Below are 19142 nucleotides of genomic sequence, written 5' to 3' on the forward strand. Positions count from 1 at the left end.
AAATCCCCTGTGCCCCTTGGTTTCTGTGGCTGTTGGCTCCTGTCATATTTATAACGAGCCCCTCATCCCCTTCCCTTGTGTGCTATATATATATATATATATATATATATATATATATATATATATATATATATAAAATTGAAGGCTGCGCCGAAGTTCTCTGCATCTAGACGAAACCAGCACGTGCTTTTCTAATCGTATTCCTTCCTATTTCACAAATATTAAAAGGCCTAATGTGTCCGTCGAGAAGACACCCAGAATACTTTTTGCGCATGTGCCCGAAGTATCCAACGCATGGATAGCGTTAGGACGTCGGAACAAGCTCCATTTACTTCTGCCTACGACTGAAGTGATGTGTGTAGGAGTTAAAAAAGCGAAAAAAATCCGTGTATGTGTACATCGAATTACAAACAGACAAGTGAATCATTCTTGTTGCTATGGCACACAATGCTCAGAACGCAGACAAATTTCTGTAACCCTACACCAGCATTAATTTTGTATAAAACGCATTCTGCCGCCTATGGCCGTCGATATACCGCCGCAAATTTCGGCCGAAACAGAACACGAATTCATTCTTTAAAGAAAAATCAGTGGTTTCCCTTTGTATGTCGGCTACTCTGAGCAACTGTAACGGAATTCATGTTCGAACGTAAGACGCCCTGAACAGTGTATATAGAACAACTGGTTCGCGAACTGTAGGTCTACATACTCGAGGGATAACACCTAATAGTGTTAGGGTTCGGATTAGGTCTCGAAGTGCTTGCTTGTTTGTTTGTTGGGGTTTTACGCCCCAAAGCGACTCAGGCTATGAGGGACGTCGTAGTGAAGGGCTCCGGAAACTTCGACCACCTGGGGTTCTTTAACGTGCACTGACATCGCACAGCACACGGGCCTCTACAAATTCGCCTCCATCGAGATACGACCTCCGCGGCCGGGGGTTGAGCCCGCGTCTTTCGGGCCAGCAGCCGAGCGCCGTAACCACTCAGCTTCCATGGCGGGTGTCTCGAAGTGCAGTTATAGATGTCCTAATACTATGATTCCCAGGTGTACTCCGGAACACGTTCTCTGCCCATAACATGCTTAATACTTTCGACACTCTTCCATTGCTCAGAATAGTACACTGGAGTACGTAACTCAATGGCGGGAAGTCTAGCCGGCGACAGGAATCCCGCCATCAACAGCGCGCTGGACTTGGGACAAGTCTGAGAGGATTGGCTTTCCCCTGTACACACACAAGCCCTAATCCAATCAGAGCAGCGCGTCACTGCCGGCAGTAGAACCGCGCTAACGGGATTGATTTGTACGGCTTTTCCCGGCTATCCGCTTCTTGCATGTCGCCTTCGAGAGGGGAACGTGTTCGCGAGAATGAACATCGCAATAGCATTCCTACATCCCTGCCTCAAAGTCCACCCAGAATAGAGGACGAAACGCCAAAAAAAAAAAAGACTCCTTCCTTACAACTTTCTCATTGCGTACTCGGTGTAGGAAAATTCGATTTTGACGACACTCGCCAGAGTTTTGTCGAGTTGACGAAACCGCAACCGGACATTTATCATTTTTTTCGGAGCTCGAAATACCGGGACAGGAACGGGGTTTGCGAGACTTATCATACATGCAACAACGGTGAAAAGGAAAGAACTATGTGTTCGTTGGTCTACTGCGAGCGTGAGGCATGAAAGTGGACACTGCGAACGAAAGGAGATAGAAAGAATAAAGCGCGAGATCAGAGCACACACATAGTAGGTGTGCGCTGTGGTCGTGTGTCCCTGCCGGAAATTGAGTTATCAGAAGTGCGAGAGCCGAGTGAGTGGGCTGGATAGCGCATGTACATTTCTTCTTTTTTCCCTCATTGTTCGCTTCAGGGGAGAACGAGATCGGTTTTTTTCCGAGCGAGATGAACAGGTCTACCCATACCCTGCTTGTTTGGTGGTGTGCGTCATAGAAGGGACAAGTTTGTTGGGAAAACTGACCGATTCGCTGCGTAGTCGAAGAAGATTGAGACCAATGTTCCTGGATTGTAATGTTTTGCTTTATTCGCTCATGTATCTGTTTTTTGCGTGGTTATGTTATGTTTTGTGTTTGGGTAGCAGTCAGCACGAAATCATGGCAGCCAGAATCCTCGAAGACAAAGCCCCAGAATCACCCGAGTTTCAATGGCGTCCAATCAATCATGAACTGGCGACGCGGCGGAGATCGTGCTTCGGAGTACAGGCACGATTGTCTTTTTTTATTATTATTATTTCGTACCCTAACAGGGCATGCGGGGGCGCATTCGACACAAGCCGCAAAACGTGCTTTTTCAGTAATGACGGCACTATTTGGAAACGTCGCCTGGGGATGCTGGAGAAACATGTTGGTAAACATTGCCGTTCGCAATGTTGCTCAGCTGTGTTGCTCTGACGCTTCAAACGGTGGAACAGAAAGCCCCGCCGAAAACCATTCTCCCGAAAGATTTGCCGCTGCAGCATACCCGGATATTCTGGATAAGCGCGTGCTTTTCAACGGCAAGTTCTTTATGAACGTAATTATTTCGCACATCGTAAGATTTAATCATAAGTATCAATACATCCGCATATGCCTCCTTGGGGCATATACCGCCCTCTGTCAGGGATCTTTCTGCAGTTTTTGTCGTTTATTACACTCCTCAGAACGGTAGTATAGTTTTGTGCAAGTTACTGTGAAAAAGGCATATCACTGGTTGTCTATGGCATTCACTACTCTGTGCGAGTGCAATACATACTTTAAAGGCACCATTCTGCTATGCATCTTAAGATTAGGCCATTCCTATAAATATGTTCATAACAGTTCTCACAATGTTCCCCAGCTTCATCACAAATTCAAGTCGAGGTGATGTTCAAGAAAGCTGGCCTTCGCCATAGTGATGAGCCTGTGCCGCTTCAGGCTTTGCCGCCATAAACTGCGTCGCTGAAAATATGCCGAAATAAACTGTGTCAGAGGAAACTATGCTGCAGAACAATATGCCGCAGCAAACAATGTCGCAACGAACTATTTTCAATGTCGCAGACTAATAAGCCGCAGCAAAATACTTCGTTATATAGCTATTTTTATCAACTATATCAGTATTACTTATGGCGCTGGAAATTGAGCCTCTACATAGATGAGGCTTCGAACAGCCGTGCTACTGGCTGCTGTCGTTCCGAGCCCACTGTTTAAGCTTGAAGACGAACTGTGCTGCTGAAGGGTGCTCCTGGAAGATGTCGCAGTAGTTCGATGGTGCCGGCCGTGAGATCTTCAGGGAAACAGAACCGCTTGGAAGCTAAAGACTTCACTTCAAACCATGCCGTCACTGGTATAAATCTACGCAGTCACTCACGAGTAAGTTTAACGACGCGTTAGAGAAAGTAGATGAGGAGCCATGAACAACCGGTGTACGATTTTACAGTATAACTTGATAACTTGATGAACAGTATGAACAGTATAACTTGATGCATCAACAGGGTGGATTCATTTAAATCCACCTGTGGTTTATGGTTTGGTTTAGTTGGGGTTTAACGTCCCAAAGTGACTCAGGCTATGAGAGACGCCGTAGTGAAGGGCTCCGGAAAACAGGCCTCTAGAACTTCGCCTCCATCGAAATGCGACCGCCACGGCCGGGATCGGACCCGCGTCTTTCGGGTCAGCAGCCGAGCGCCGTAACCACTGAGCCACCGCGGCGAGCAAATCCACCTGTGGTCAAGTGAATTTGGGTAAGCTGCTCAGTAATCAGAAAAACTGGTATGCCCCTTTTGGGACATATCAGCGCGGACAGAGGAGTGCACACGGGAAGGAACACCACAGAAGATTAACTGTCAAACAATCAAAGGTTTAAATTGACAAAGAAAGTAATTTTACACGTACAGAAACTAAAGTTCCCTGTGCAACTTTGAATTAGGAAGAAAAAAGAGACGACAAATGACGCGTTCTTTGTGGCCCCCATAAAATTGTTCCTTCTAACGACAAAAACATCTTGTTGCGAGACAGCGTTTTTCCGATGGTGATTTTTCCTGTGTGTACTTATTGCGCTGAAATCATCCGCATAAAACGTAACATAACTTAGCATAACATATCATATGACATAACGAACAAAACACACAAGTAACGTATGACATATAACATGTAGCCCAGCTATGCACTGTAAGCTACCGGTACTTAAATATTTTTGATTAAATGTCCCCTCCTCTGAAGCAGGCACCCACAGGCTCCATTCCGAAACATCTGAGCAAGACATTGAAGAAAGGCCGATATCCCGAAAGCTCGCTCGAGGCGCGCCTCCAATTTCGAGCCAATCACGTAGGTTCGAAAGTAGAACCGAGGCCCCAAAGTGCCCTGGCCGAGCCGGTGCTTAAGGAACTAATTAACGTCGTAAGCCCCTCGGGTCTCATTAAGGATCTATTTGGGGGGCAGATTTAAGACCACTCAAGCTAACTGCAGCAGCGGCCGGGGATTATGGGCGCCACAAAAATCGTTCCTCGGTTAATCGGCTTCGAGAAAAACCGCTTCGATGTCCGCTGCAGGAAAGGGTCTCTTGATGTCTTTTTTACGGTGAAAACCCATAAGCCAGACATGCCTTTCAGATCTATTGTTAGCGAGCGGGATTCTTGGCAGCAAAAGGTGAGCAAATTTCTCCTGAAGCATTTGAAAGGACTGGAAGTAGACGATCCCTTCGCTACCAAGAATTCTGCAGATGTGACAGCTTTTTTAAAAGACCAGTCTTCTATTGGATACTTGTTTTCTGTTGATGTGGAAGATTTATTTTACTCAGTTCCTCATAGTGACCTTTTCAAATCCGTACGGGAGTGCATTGAATCTAATGGGGCCATCGCATTTCAGAACTCAGCTGGACTAAGTGTTGACAATTTTTTATCACTTCTAGAATTTTACCTAAGGTCTACGTTTGTTTCCTTTGAAACTGAAATGTACTTGCAGAGAAGAGGCATCTGCATCGGTTCCTGTGTCGCCCCTGCATTGTGTAATATATTTTTATCAACTATTGACCGTGCTTTAGCTTCTTCCCTTGACAGTGGCCCAGTCCTGCGAATTTTTAGATACGTGGACGACTTCTTGGTAATACTAAAAAGTACTAACTCTGCATTGACGCTCCCCAGCACAGTGGAAAGAATCTTATCCGTTTTCAGACAACAGGGAAAAGGGCTGGCTTTTACTCACGAACTTCCTGACAACAACAGCTTGCAGTTTTTAGATATTAATATCAAGTTTTTAGAAGGACGTGTTTGTTGGATGTATTCCCCACGAGCAAAAAAGGAGCTTCTTCCGTACGGATCAGCGCACTCTAAGACAGTAAAAAGGGCGATCGCTTCACTTTGCCTCGAGTCCGCATTGCTTAAGTCCTGTGCTCACATGGCTGAGGCTAGCTTTAACAATCAGATCGAAAGGCTTCAAATGGCTGGCTTCCCGTGTTCTGTTGTTTGTAGCGTAGCGGAGACCCTCCTTCAAAAAATGAAAGGAAAGAAGAAAAAATTCCATGCTAAGCCGGGATCAAAGCGACCACAAGTGGTCCCTTATATACACCGTGTGGCGCACAACTTGAAGAAAGTTGCTGGCCGGTACGACGTTCCTGTCGTTTTCTCTGCGCCAAGAAAGCTGAGCGGGTTATGCTCGCGGATCAGCGAAGAGAAGAAAGCCATGTGCGGAAAGAGGCACGGCAAGCATTTCGTTTCTTGTGCCGTCGGAGTGGTGTACGAAATCCCACTGACCTGCGGGGGGGTCTATATAGGCCAGACAGGTCGCTGCATTAACGACAGAACACGGGAACACGAAAAGTCGTTAGAAAACGGAGGAGGGTCGAATTTGCCCCTACATTGTAAAGATTGCAAGTGTGAGCCAGTGCTTAACGGAATAAGGATTCTCGGCAGGAGTCGCGATCAGGTGGCACGCGAAATTCTTGAGGCCTTTATGATCAATAAGAAGGGAAGCACTTGTGTTAGCGACTCCTCAGTATCCCTCCGTAGAAATGAAGTGTCCTTTCTTGACAGTTTTTTGTAACACCATGTGCTGTGCATCTTTTCAGCCCTGCATTTCTAGCGGCCGTCTGTTGTTTGTTTTAGGCGGGTTGTTAACTTTGTTACTGGTTTTTTTTTTCCGTTTGTTTTTTTTTTTTTTCGTTTTGTTGTTTCTCGGGTTCTGACTGCTTTTGCTTTATACGTTTGACGCTGCCTTTGCTACGATTGTATTTTTTTTTTTACTGCTTTTGCTTCTCTTGTTTGACTCTGCTTTTGCTACGATTGTTGACTCTGCTTTTGCTACGAGATGGCCTGCTCAAAGTTCTGTTATCAAAATCTTTTAGTTTTTTCTGCAGAGGTTAAGGGTTCTAGTCTTTTATCCTGATGTTGCTGTTTCTTTTCCACGTGTTGGGTCTGTGCGATAATGCGATGAGTGTCATGCCTGAGCTGTGTTTAAATACGCCACCTTTCCATGCAATAAACAGTTGGTAGTGTGCGCATGTGGTGTCCCCTCTCTTGTTGTGTTCTTCTTGTTGCGCCGCCGTTCATTTCATCATGCACCAACTCGCCCCTCAGGCCATTCTTCTAAAGCCTATGGCATGAAGAAAAAAAATGGCAGTGGCTTATAGCTCAGCTAGGCCAAGATATTACGTAGCGAGAGTTCGGTTAAACCTGATTACTCCTTGTCGTTTAGCTTGGTTTCTCTCCGGCTACGTCCAATGCTTAGCTGTGGTTGTTATCCCCCAGTTGCGTCGAATTGTGACTACCTTAAACTGCGGTAACTCAGGACGTTCTACGCCCGCCGCTTATGAACGTGGGTGGCGCTGATGAACACTCTCAAGGTTAGGCTACTTGTAAACATAAATACCCCCGAAAGCAGAAGATTTGACAGCCGTCGCCGTAGCTCAGAGGTAGAGCACCGGACGCGTAATTCGGAGGTCGTGGGTTCGGATCCCACCGGCGGCAGTGGTTGTTTTTTCTTCTGCTTTTCTAATCAATTAGCTTTAAGCGATAACATGTTCAGTAATATTCTAAATTGATCAACACTACACAATAAATAAATAAATTAAAAAATCCCCTGTGCCCCTTGGTTTCTGTGGCTGTTGGCTTCTTTCATATTTATAACGAGCCCCTCATTCCCCTTCGCTTGTTTGCTTAATTGCTTAGCGAGGGCCTCGGTTCTGGCAGCCTTGACGCCATAGGAAGCATAAGAGGGTTCTCACGCAGCTTCCACCCTCTCCGTTCGATGACGTTCTACGTCACACCTGCGGTAACTCAGGACGTTCTACGCCCGCCGCTTATGAACGTGGGTGGCGCTGATGAACATTCTCAAGGTTAGGCTACTTGTAAACATAAATACCCCCGAAAGCAGAAGATTTGACAGCCGTCGCCGTAGCTCAGAGGTAGAGCACCGGACGCGTAATTCGGAGGTCGTGGGTTCGGATCCCACCGGCGGCAGTGGTTGTTTTTTCTTCTGCTTTTCTAATCAATTAGCTTTAAGCGATAACATGTTCAGTAATATTCTAAATTGATCAACACTACACAATAAATAAATAAATTAAAAAATCCCCTGTGCCCCTTGGTTTCTGTGGCTGTTGGCTTCTTTCATATTTATAACGAGCCCCTCATTCCCCTTCGCTTGTTTGCTTAAAGACGGGACATTTGTTATGTAGCAAAGTGTGACGCATTTATTTTATTTCCGGTTCTTCATCTTGTAGTTGATGTCTGGCTTCTTTCAGCCTCCGCGACTCACTATCCATATCTACCGACGGCCCCACCGAGCCGCCTTCTATATATATATATATATATATATATATATATATATATATATATATATATATATATATATACAGCTGCACCAACCCCCCCCCTCCCCTTTCCTCCTACGGCGCATGCGCAAAGCTGTTGCAACTCGGTTTCGCCGGCACGCCGCGGCACCAGCTGCTCTTGTGATGTCACGCCAGATGGCGCGGCGAGCGGCGGCCGCCAGTTGCGATGGTTGCTAGGCAACGGCTCAAGAAGGTACGGTGCAGGCACGGAGAAACGGCGGGACTTGCGCGTAATGTAGCTCTCGCTACAAAACTTCGCAAACTCCCGCCTCTCATCGGCGTTAAATATTGCTAAATATTCCTGCTATAATGTCTGCTCTCAGGACGCAAATATACGGAAATAGAGAAGTACTAATTATACAGCGGTAAAAGCGCCTAACAAAAGAGTAAAACCTTACAGATTTTAGGCTATTTACGTTTTCTTTCAACATCATCGTGTTAGTCCTTTATTCCTCCAAATATGTTCCAACCGAAAAAAAAACGCCATTACCTTCACAATATGGTAGCTATTGTATCCACATTCAAGTACAAAAATTTTGTTAAGGCCGCCAAGATACGATAAATAGATGTGTTGTGACAGAGCAGCAATTAGCGCCTGGTACACTTTGTGCAGCTAGTCCTAACTGTTCGAAGGCCTCGAACCAACTTGAAGACCGAGAGACAGTAAAAAATTTTACCCAGCATATTGTTACCGCAGTGGTTGAGAGAAAATGAATAATGAGCACGCTGGCCAGAAGTCGTGCATTTACGTCCTCTTTATCTTCACATAGCTTGCTTGCAGTGACGACACACATTTTTCACAGAATTCACGGGCTACCTAGAACACGTGGACATCACATTTTGTATGCAAGCTCCATGCAGCATTGAACGCACGGCACGCAAACGGTGTATCGCGAATTTCGCGACACTAGACACTCAAGGGTTAGGCCAAATATCGAATAGCAGTCTTAACTGAAATGAATAAAGAATCCTAAGCCAAAATTTCTTATGGATGTCCGAAACACGTATTATGTGGCCATCCGTTATATGTGGCCGAACTAAAATGCATTCTCCCTTGCTCCTTACTTTAAATTAGTCATTTTTACAAAGAAAAAAAAATCCCGCTGCTGCTACTTTACGAGCGCATGCTCATCAGGTCACTGATTCAAAGAATGAAATACCCGTCCACGCACCCCTAGTTGTCAGATCTTGCTTGGAATTAATGTATGCTTTGTCGAATGCGGTTTGGCCTGACTGCACACCAAATTACAGTTACACCTAGAAAATAAACAGACGAAACTGAAAATTGAAGCAAAATCACGCTTTTATGACAACATTTTGGGATTTTTTGGCGCACTGAAACCACAGTACGTAAAGCCCACCTTTAATGTTCAAATCCTGCTTACATTTTCCGCTCTTACGACTTTCTGAGCCATTTATGAACGTCAGTTTCTTCAGGAATTACACTGCTGACGATGTAAGCACCTCCGCTCTCATCACCTCGAAGCTGGGTCAAAGCTATGTACTTAAGCCACCGGCTGACACAGGAAAGTTAAGCAGATGCCTGCGTTGTTTTTTTGTTGTTTTTTTTTGCAGGAAAGTTCTAATATAAACAAAGGCTACTCGTTAGGAGGAGTGTTCAAAGAGAATGCTAACAAGGAGAACACATTTTCAAGCTAAGGAAAAAAATAAATATAATAAAAGAAGGCATGCCCAAAAGATTGCGGTTTTTATGAAGACAAGTGATGGGGGCTGTCTCCGTAAAAACGGGCTGCAACAAGGACCGAGGCAGGCCCCCGGGCTCGGCGAAGGAATGCTCACGAGTAAACAAGGCGCCTCTGTGACTCGCACTGCAGCGGAAGTTCGGCTAAGCATGCGAGACGTAAACATCGCATGTATGAGGTTTGCTGTTCTAAGGCGGGAAACATGGAACGCGGGAATGACGCGAGACAAAAGAAAGAAGAGAGAAGTAAAGAAGGGAAAAACGAAAGGAAGAGAGAGAAAAGGTATGACGAACAGAAGGGAGGAAATAAAGACGGGAGATAAAGAAAGGAACGAAGAAGAAGACAGAGGAAGAAAAAACCATGAGAAGAACAAGGAAGAGAAAAAAGAAAGGAAGAAAGATAGAAAGGAAAAGAAAGAAGAGAAAGGACAGAATAAAGGCAGGAAGGAAGGAAGAAAGAAAGAAAAAAGAAAGGTTGGTTTGGTTTACGGGGTTTAACGTCCCAAAGTGACTGAGGCTATGAGAGACGCCGTAGTGAAGGGCTCCGGAAATTTCGACCACCTGGGGTTCTTTAACGTGCACTGACATCGCACAGTACACGGGCCTCTAGAATTTCTCCTACAAAGAAATTCTAGCCGCCGCGGCCGGGATCGAACCCGCGTCTTTTGGGTCAGCAGCCGAGCACCATAACCGCTGAGCCACCGCGGCGGCAGAAAAAAGAAAGGAAGAAGGAAATAAAGAAGAGAAGAAAGAAAGATAAAAATGTAAAAAAGAAGTGAAAGGAAAAGAATGAAGGAAGGAAGGATGAAAGAAAGGCAAGGAAAGGAAACGAATAATTTTAAAAAGAAAATAACGAAGGATGAAATCAAACTGATGAAAGAAAGGAGGAAAGAAGAAGAGGAAGGGAGAAAACAAGAAACGTATGAAGAGATGTGAAAAGAAGGAAAAAATGGGTCCAGCGTGATAGAAAGACACACAAACAAATGAAGAGGAAGAAAGGAATAATCATAACAAAGATAAGAAAAACAATATAAAGTAAGGAAAGAAAAAGGAAGAATAAAAAGTCGGAAAAGAAATAAGGTAGTAAGAGTGAAAGAAAGGAAGAAAGGAGGTAAGAAGCCGAGCGCAAGCGATCGGTTAAGGCAGAGGTCTCACAAGGTTTGTGCTCGACGCCCGGTTAGGCCGCGTCCGTGTTTTTTTTCTCCTTATTTTTACAACCTTCCATTTTTTCTTCTCGCGTAAAATGGTGGCCACTGGGAGACGCGGTAATGAGCCCAAGGCGCTCCCGGAACTATAGGCAGCAACACATTGCCTTTAAGCCTGCCCACCCATCCCCGTACGCGTTGGCGACGAGACCGGACTGAGGAGCAGGCAACGTGCTGAGGAGACGTCTCTTGGGAGCGTAAATCGCTCCCCCCTCTCCCCCTTCCCCCTCTTCCCCTCTCCTGGCTCTGGTCCAGCACGGAGGGGGAGTCGACCAGGACGCCCGAGTCGGAAACAAACGCGCCGCCCAGCCTTGAAGCACCGGCTGAATGACGCAGTTACTCTTTGTCTCGGTTGCGTTGGAGGAATTGGAGAGCACGGATCTTCGATACTTCCTACTGCGTGGCCCTCGACGCAATGAACACGCCACTCTCCCTGTCTGCTGGTGCTACCACTGACGTCACGTTAGGAATAAGACTAACCGGCATCAGTTATGCGGTGACATTTAGACGAGCCTTAGTTTCCTCATACCCTTGAGTGAGGGGCAGTTTAGTCATCGTTCAGGACAGGAATGACCTGTTTATGACGTCAGCATGCTAGAAATAATACAGATCGTGTTCTAGAGTAATTCTGGTCATCGAAACCGTGGCTCAAGGCCACGACTTCGCAGCTGGTCGTAAATGAGTGTGGTTAAGAAGGTATTTATGCTTCATTCTTAAATTCTTAAATTATCAGACGAGGACGTTGTAACTATCATATAAGAATACTTGACATGGGCTTTGCACGAAGATGCTGGTTGCCATAGTACCTTTGAGCAGAATCACGGGATCCCTTTACTTTCAAACCTTGATCACAGCGGTATTCAGAATGCAGGTTTTTAAAACTGTGTGAAATGTTCTAGCCACTTTATTGCATATATATACAAAATCAGCTACCAAGCATATCTCTCTCGAAAATAACTCCAGAGGCGTTGTTTGTCTGCTAGCTCTCAATAAAGCTGACACAAAAAAGCAACAGGCAATTTGCTCGAAAGGAGCTCCGGTCATACTGGAGCTTTTTTTGCGTTGTAACCTCGTCAGACCCGAGCAAGACCACCGTTTTTCAGCGTTCATCAAAACACATTTTTCAAGTCCGCGTTTCCATACGAATGCAGTAATTTTTTTTCTAACTTTTATAAGCCATTTTTCACCAAGTGTCACGCAATCGGTCTTCAAATCTTCTAGCAAGACCGAAATTTTTGGTCCCGTATAAGCTTCATTGCCGACGCAATATACTCCTAAATTAAAATTACAAATAGTCTGATAACGAAGTATAAGAAACTGGGCACTCGGCTGGCTGCAATAGAGGACTGTTTAGAACTAACAGGCTAGATTGACAGGCCGCTCACAGCCATCTTTTGGCTGCACAGTTCTTGAAGATGAAAGTTTAGAAACTTGACAGGAGTGCGTGTAAAAAATCAGCTACCTTCTCCTACTTTCACTTTAAACCTCACTTTAGTAGTCCATTATAACGTACACGTGGCCTGAAGAGAATGTGTTGAAACGACATGCAAAGAGCGCGTTCTTCGACAAAGAACGGAGAATTCACAAAATCCCGAAACACTTTCTAATTTTGCCGCAGCATCTATAAAACGCTTAAGCAGAGAGCAGAGTTAAGGACTCTGGCTGAAATATTAAGGCTTAAGCAGCTATGAGAGTTAAGAACTCTAGCTTAAGTACTTCAGTTTCTTGCGGCTAGAGCGCTAACTAAAAAATTAGCTCATTGTTGAATTGAGCTAGTCTCACACTGCTGGCAACAAAGACATTTCATAAACAGTCCTTCATCAGGCTATTAAGCGCTCAAAGTACAGTGTAGTCGAATCCATGCGTCTCAAGAAAAAGAAGTCCAGAGATAGTAAGGCACTCCTGACAAAGAAAGTCGGGGAAATACAGTAAACGCTCGAATGGGTGAACACCCCAGATGCCTTGCAGGAATCGTTCGGAATTCTACGCAGGTCTGCGTGATGGCCAACGCATAGGTCCGTGCCAAATAGAATTACCATAATTCGGTAAATAAATCTTGAAAAATTAAACTAAACGTAACAGGGAGAGCTCTCAGTATGCGAAGACGAAGAACCGGCGCTAGGTGCTCCGCGCAGTTAAGAAAGCTCAAGCTAAATCCTCTCCGCTAGGGTGAACATCACTCGTTTCCACTCATGCATTATTCCGCCGTCAGAGTAGAACAGAAAAGGGCGGTTCGATTTTCTTCTTGGAATTTTTATAGCGATACGGTCCGGAGTACTTTCTTCTCCTCCTTAATTCACTGTTTATTTGTTTTCTTAGGATGTTACTTGATTGCCGATCACTCGGAGTTTTGTTATAGATGTCGTCATCCTCGGCGCAGTGGCGTCAGGCACAGCCTGTAATAGCCGCGCACAATTTGGGATCCCGATGGGGTCGCAGCCCGGAAATTGATTCTGACGGGAAGATTAGGCGGCAGGAAGTCATAGGAAAGGCAATACACGCGATCGACATGGACGGTTCCTTGTTATCTCTCCCTTCTCCCGTTTCAACTAAGTGTTTTTGACACAGGAATGACGGCATAGATTAGCAGCATCAACGCAAGGATATGGTGTACACCGACCTATATATAGTCACGTTATCGCAGGATAAAACCGCCACTGCGTTTGTAGTGCTGCCTTGCAGCGTCCAAACGTGCAGCGTCGCAGACGACGATCCGAAGCTTTTAAGCGGTGCAAGACCTACACGGCCCAAAGCATGCTAATGTTCTTCTTAATCGTGAACATTAGAACATATCGGAAATGCCTCATCAAAAACAGAACTCAGGTTAGAAATGGGGTAAAGTTGTAAAGTAGAAGCAGTTGTTATGGAACAGGTATTCACTGGCATGAAAACGGTGCGATGTCTACGCAAAAGACGTTATCGATCAAATCGCAGACTACCTAGTGGTTTTCATCTATCGTGATATTGGAGTAAACACCTGTGATTTTTTATTCATGCTAATCGTTTTTCTATATTACTAACATGAATTTTAACCCAAGATGATGATATTTCATTCGACAGGCGACAAAAAATCTCTGCCGACGTAACGAAAGCATCATGAGGCGACCTACACCACCCAAAGGATGCTAATGTTATTCTTTATCGTGAACATTTGAACATATCGGAAATGCCTCATCAAAAACCGAACTCAGCTTAGAAATGGGGCAAAGTTGTAAAGTAGAAGTTGATATGGAGCAGTTATTCTCTGGCATGAAAACGCTGCGATGTCTACGCAAAAGATGTTCTCGATCAAATCGCGGACTACCTAGTGGTTTTCACTTATCGCACTATTGGGGTAAACGCCTTTGATTTTTTCTTCATGCTAATTGCTTTTCTTTATTACTAACACGAATTTTAAAGCACCCAAGATGATGAGATTTCTTTCGACAGGCGACGAAAAATCTATGCCGATGTAACGAAAGCATCATGAGTCGACGAACTACATTCTTACACAAATAGAGCACGGTGGGACTGTAAAATGTACGATGACTGCATGATGGGACCCTTACACACAGCTGGAAATTGGAAAAACTGCTCTCATGCGCTGGATTTTACTGCTTGCGATTATTTCACGCAACTGTAGCAAAAAACTGACTCGAGTATTTGACGCGCACTTTAACTGAGCATATAATGTTTGCCCTTGATACATTCCAGCGACTGCAACAACCAGAGCCCTGTAATTTATTGGCATTTGTCATGCAGTGCTGAGAGTTCTAGAAATAAAACTTTTGACTCTGATCATCGTGTCATTCCGCGTAAACATGCAGGCCTAAACAAGCACTTCGCTGTTAACAGTTACTATAGTTCAAGATTTGCCTTTTAATAAGAACAAATGTGATGAAGATAGCCTGAGCGTTAGCATGATATAAACCTATCCTCATTCTCCACGCATGCTTTACGTCGCAGAAACGAAGGCCCAGCTTTAGTTAAAAATTAAAACCAATCACTAGTGCAAATTTGCTCTGAGCGATACTCTGCGAAGAACATGTCCATTTACTGCAATAGCAAAAAAGAAGAGGTAGAGCACGTGAATGCGAAGCGCTTTCTATGTGACAGTTGCACGTCTTCCCGTCGGCTACCCATATAAGATGCGGCAACGAATGTGCCGACTAAAAAAAATTGCATAGAACAACACTGAGTGCAACGCGCAGTATGATAACAGTCAGCTTGCTACATCGTAAAAGTTGCCACGAAATACAGAAGAGAAAAAGGTGGTGTTGATTATAACAAAAAAAAACTGCTGCCTGTATTAGCTTTTTATTATATTCACAGTGTTCCTCATATAAAGGTCCTTGGCCGAGAAAAAAATATTTATTCACCTCGCTGCGGTTTCCTGTTGCCAGAGCTGCCCAATAGCGTTGAGAAAGTTGCGCAACTTTTTTCTAAGCCTTTTTAGAAACTTCGGCGCCTTTGCGTCTGTTATCTGTTGTCCTCTAGAGTAGAGAACAAAAAATGACACCAACCAATAGGGAGTTTTAGCATACTGTTGCCGCATTACCATAACCATCCAACAGAACTACAACGCACCAAGCGCGATTGCGTTGAATAAACAGGGACTCGAGCGTGAAGTCAACCCGCCGAAAGGGGTATAGAAAAAGAAGTATCACGCTGTTGCGCGGTGAGCTAAAACTGCAAGCGGAGATCGAGCTAGCTTGGCATGTACTTCGTACATTCGTTAGCTTAAAAACACGCCCTCTGTTGTGTCTTACATCCGGCCGTCGTGGCGCGTGCTTTCGCAGCACAAAAAGAAAACTTTCTAACAAGAGTCGCTGATGTTTACAGCTTGCACCATTCACAGTGTGAACACGTGCTGAGGCCTGTCGCTTTGTATCAGCCGCGAAAACTTGCAAACTTTCACTGTTGTTTCGTTTCTGGAAAAGACCTCGTGCCCTGAGTGCGTGCTCCGAAAAATTCAACTCTGACTTTGGCTCAGCCTTCGTTTGGCCGCTAGACGCCGCTGTTCGTTAGCGATGTTGGCAACGATCCCTCTTTCCACTGCTTCCTACATTCTGGCATTTCTTCCTTCTGTTCTGCCTTCTGTTCTGTTTTCTTCTGCCGCTCTCCCTCGAGCTCCCACGTCGTCGAAATCAGAACACGCCAGCTGCTACTTCGTCGCGGCGTGAAACGTGCCAGCCCTCCTCTTCATCAATAATGCGAACACTCTTTCCCATGGCAACTTATAAACAAAAGAGACCTGAACAAACAAAGCCTGCCTGTACTTTCGACACTCGAGCGTTCGTGACCTCCATTATCGGCGGGCCGACAACAGTGCCTACACATTGCTTGTTCCAAACAAGAGTTCTTGATCTCCCGAGATTGAAAAGAAAGAAGGACAGGAAGAAAAAGGAAAGGGGAAGGAAAGAAAGCACAATTTTTCCTGTTCTTTCAGAGTGGGAGCTTTCGATCCACACAACGCGGAAAGGAAGATTGCGTTCGACAGCTTGCGCTAGGGAGTGGGGGAAACGAGCCCCGAGCTCACGACTATAGGCTGGACGCTTCCCCGAGAAAAAAAAAAAGTGAGGGTCAGCTGTTTGTCCGACGAGACGCAGCGAACGAAATGGAAGAGATAATGATGGGGGCAGTGTTAAGATACTGCGTTACAGAACGGATGCGAGTTAATGATATTCGAGCTGAAATCAGAAAGAGGAAACGGACATGGATGGAGAATGTAATGCGGGAATCGAATAACAGATCTGTGGTGCATGGCGTGCAGCGCCGAAGGGCCAGACAAGGCTGCATTGACGGGGTATCGGGAACACCCCTTTATTCCGATGACTATCGCTTATATATAGATGAGATGAATGATTGGTGGCGCCCCCTATACGTACACAATGAGATCGTTCCTCCGTACAAGTGGATTCCAAGAGAAGGCAAACGTTGCGCAGTGTCGCTGGGTGTGAAGTGGGCGGAGAAGATTAGTAAGCTTTTTAGGGAATAAGGTGACCGACCGCCTTGGGCATAGGACAGAGTTAATTAGAGATCAGTGGAAGAGCTTTGTCCTCCAGTGGGTGGCGTAGGAGTGCTAACTATGGTGCTGCTATCTACCGTAAAATAAATCCTCGACATCAGGGTGCATCCTACTTAAACGGTATGCTGGGGATGGATGTTAGTGTGCGAGCTTATAACTCGGTCCTCTACCTAAGCATTATTACTCAGCCTGGGAGATAGCCTAAATTGCTCGACGCCTTACGTACTAAACTTCCGTTAGTTCCGGCCTTCCATTCAGGTTTAAGAGGATTTCGCTTTAAGAGCACAGTGCTGGATGGAATAGTAAGATCGGAACTATTTTTTACGGCACAGTTACAGTGCCAGCGAACGTCAGGACCGTTCTTAACTACAAAGAACACAACGCGCTTCTCTGCGCCTTAAGAAGGTAATGCATCAAAAAACTGCAGCTGTTTTCAAGGTGTGTATAACCAGAGCAGGTGCTGCCCTGATTACTCTTCCTCAGAATTTTGCACGCAATAGATGTGATTGAACCGAGTCACTGGTTAAATTGCTTGTAAATTCAAGAACCAAGCAGCCGTATTATACGACTGGGTGACATCTGGCCACACACGGACAGTCTGAAAGGACGAACGCACAGGATCACGAAAGCGCACTCTTGCTTCGATGCAGAAACAAATCATGAATAAAGGAAATTGACTGTAGGGCGGTTGGTGCGAAGGTTGTGGCGGTAATCGAAGCTGGCCTTGCTACCCTCGTGAGCAACGCTGTCCAGTGAGATAATTTGTTTCCTTAAGAAATGTCACACGCTCATGACACAACAACGGCCACACTTGCAGAAAATGTACGTCACCCACAGCGGTACAGCTAGACATCATAGGACCCACACCACAACGAATTCTGTTCCACCACGCCAGCGAGTAGGTCATTTTATTTCATTATTTATTGTGATGTGCCTACTAACAGCCATAGATAGGCCCTTTACAGTGGTTCACTCAGAGCAGTGAAAGAAAAAAGAACAATGAAAAGAATAGCAAGAGTAACACCGAAGCTTGTAGACATAACATTAACGCTGAACGGTACCATAATGATGATGATGCTGGGTTGTCATGGCGCAAGAACATCTAAGGCCAAAGGGCGCTAAACACAAGGATTTTGAAAGCACAAGCTGATGGGCGAGTTGGTTATTCATTGTTTGATTTGAAGCAGCGCAAGGCTAAAAGCCAAAGAAGAGAGCAGAGAAAGAAAGAAACGGACGACACAGCGCTGAACTAACAACTGACATTTATTTGGCACGCTGCACGTATAAATACATTCAGTTACCAAAAAGAAAACAAAGCAAAGAGCTCATTCATGCACTGGGATTCTTTGTTTTGCACTGGGCACTTTGTTTTCTTTTTGGTGACTGAATGTATTTATACGTGCAGCGTGCCAAATAAATGTCAGTTGTTAGTTCAGCGCTGTGTCGTCCGTTTCTTTCTTTTTCTGCTCTCTTCTTTGGCTTTTAGCCTTGCGCTGCTTCAAATCAAACAAGGATTTTGGTTGGCGCAGGCTAAAATATGTACACTCGCCGTCAAAAGTATATGGAGGCGACTTTGTCAAAAAAATTTTCTTTAAATCTAAAGCTTAATGGTCCATGCTTGTTGGTACACAGTGCAATTCCCAAAATCACAATTAGGCTGCACATATGTATTCAAAGATGCATGAATTTGGGGGCCAATGATTACATTTTTTCGTGAATTATTGCCTTCCATTTACTTTTGACGGCACCTGTACATATGTTAGATTCAGTACCGGGTGTATAGGGCCTAAGAGTAGTCAGTATGTGAATTGTTATTGTGTGCCAGGAGGGTGTATAAGTCAGGTAGAATGGCCGAAATGGGTGTACAGCGCCTAAAAATTGTGTTAAGAATTGTTACATATACAAGACGACGCCAGGTAGCCCCAACCACAGCCCTTGCTTGGGCAAGAAGGGTGAGGGGTACCGTAATGAGGATATAAAACTTCACCTTTCATCCCAAAAACCAAAGAGAGAGGTAAGGGCGTGCGGTGCTTACCAGGAACTCGGTCTTGAGCAGCACGTCGTACTTCTTGAAGAGCGAGATGTGCTTGGGGAAGCGGGCCAGCTCGATGGGCCTCGTGGGTATGAAGGCGGATGCCTCGTCCGGCAGCGGCAGGAGGCCGCTGTTGAGCAGCGACAGCTGCAGCATGTTCAGCGAGCTCATGACGCCCGAGTTGGCGCTGCGGAGCCGCTGGGCCCGGGACTTGGACCGTGGCGGAGGGGCTGCCGAGCCGCTCGTGCCGTGCGAGGACTTGGACTTACTCTTGGACTTGCTCTTGAGCTGCGCGACACAGAAAGATGCGCAACGTTGCCACGGGCTCCTCAGAGAGGTTAAGTCCGCGCCGGATGCGACACTCGACTAATTAGAGTTCAGTGGAACAAGCCAGTCAACGCCCGTCA

The 19142-nt window shown here is 45.4% G+C and overlaps 1 protein-coding gene across 4 annotated transcripts in view; it reads right to left on the reverse strand.

Annotated features, from left to right (window-relative positions):
- Ptp36E (protein tyrosine phosphatase 36E) overlaps positions 1-19142 on the reverse strand; it is a 154799-nt gene that overhangs the window by 34981 nt on the left and 100676 nt on the right. For all 4 annotated transcript variants that reach the window (XM_089549712.1, XM_089549705.1, XM_089549729.1 and 1 more), the window contains exon 3: positions 18739-19023. In XM_089549712.1, coding sequence (XP_089405838.1) covers positions 18739-19023 — 285 coding nt within the window. The remainder of the gene's footprint in view (positions 1-18738; positions 19024-19142) is intronic.

The sequence above is a fragment of the Amblyomma mixtum genome, chromosome 1 (genome assembly GCF_055824585.1).
Source record: "Amblyomma mixtum isolate Tamu chromosome 1, ASM5582458v1, whole genome shotgun sequence".
Lineage (NCBI taxonomy): Eukaryota > Metazoa > Arthropoda > Arachnida > Ixodida > Ixodidae > Amblyomma > Amblyomma mixtum.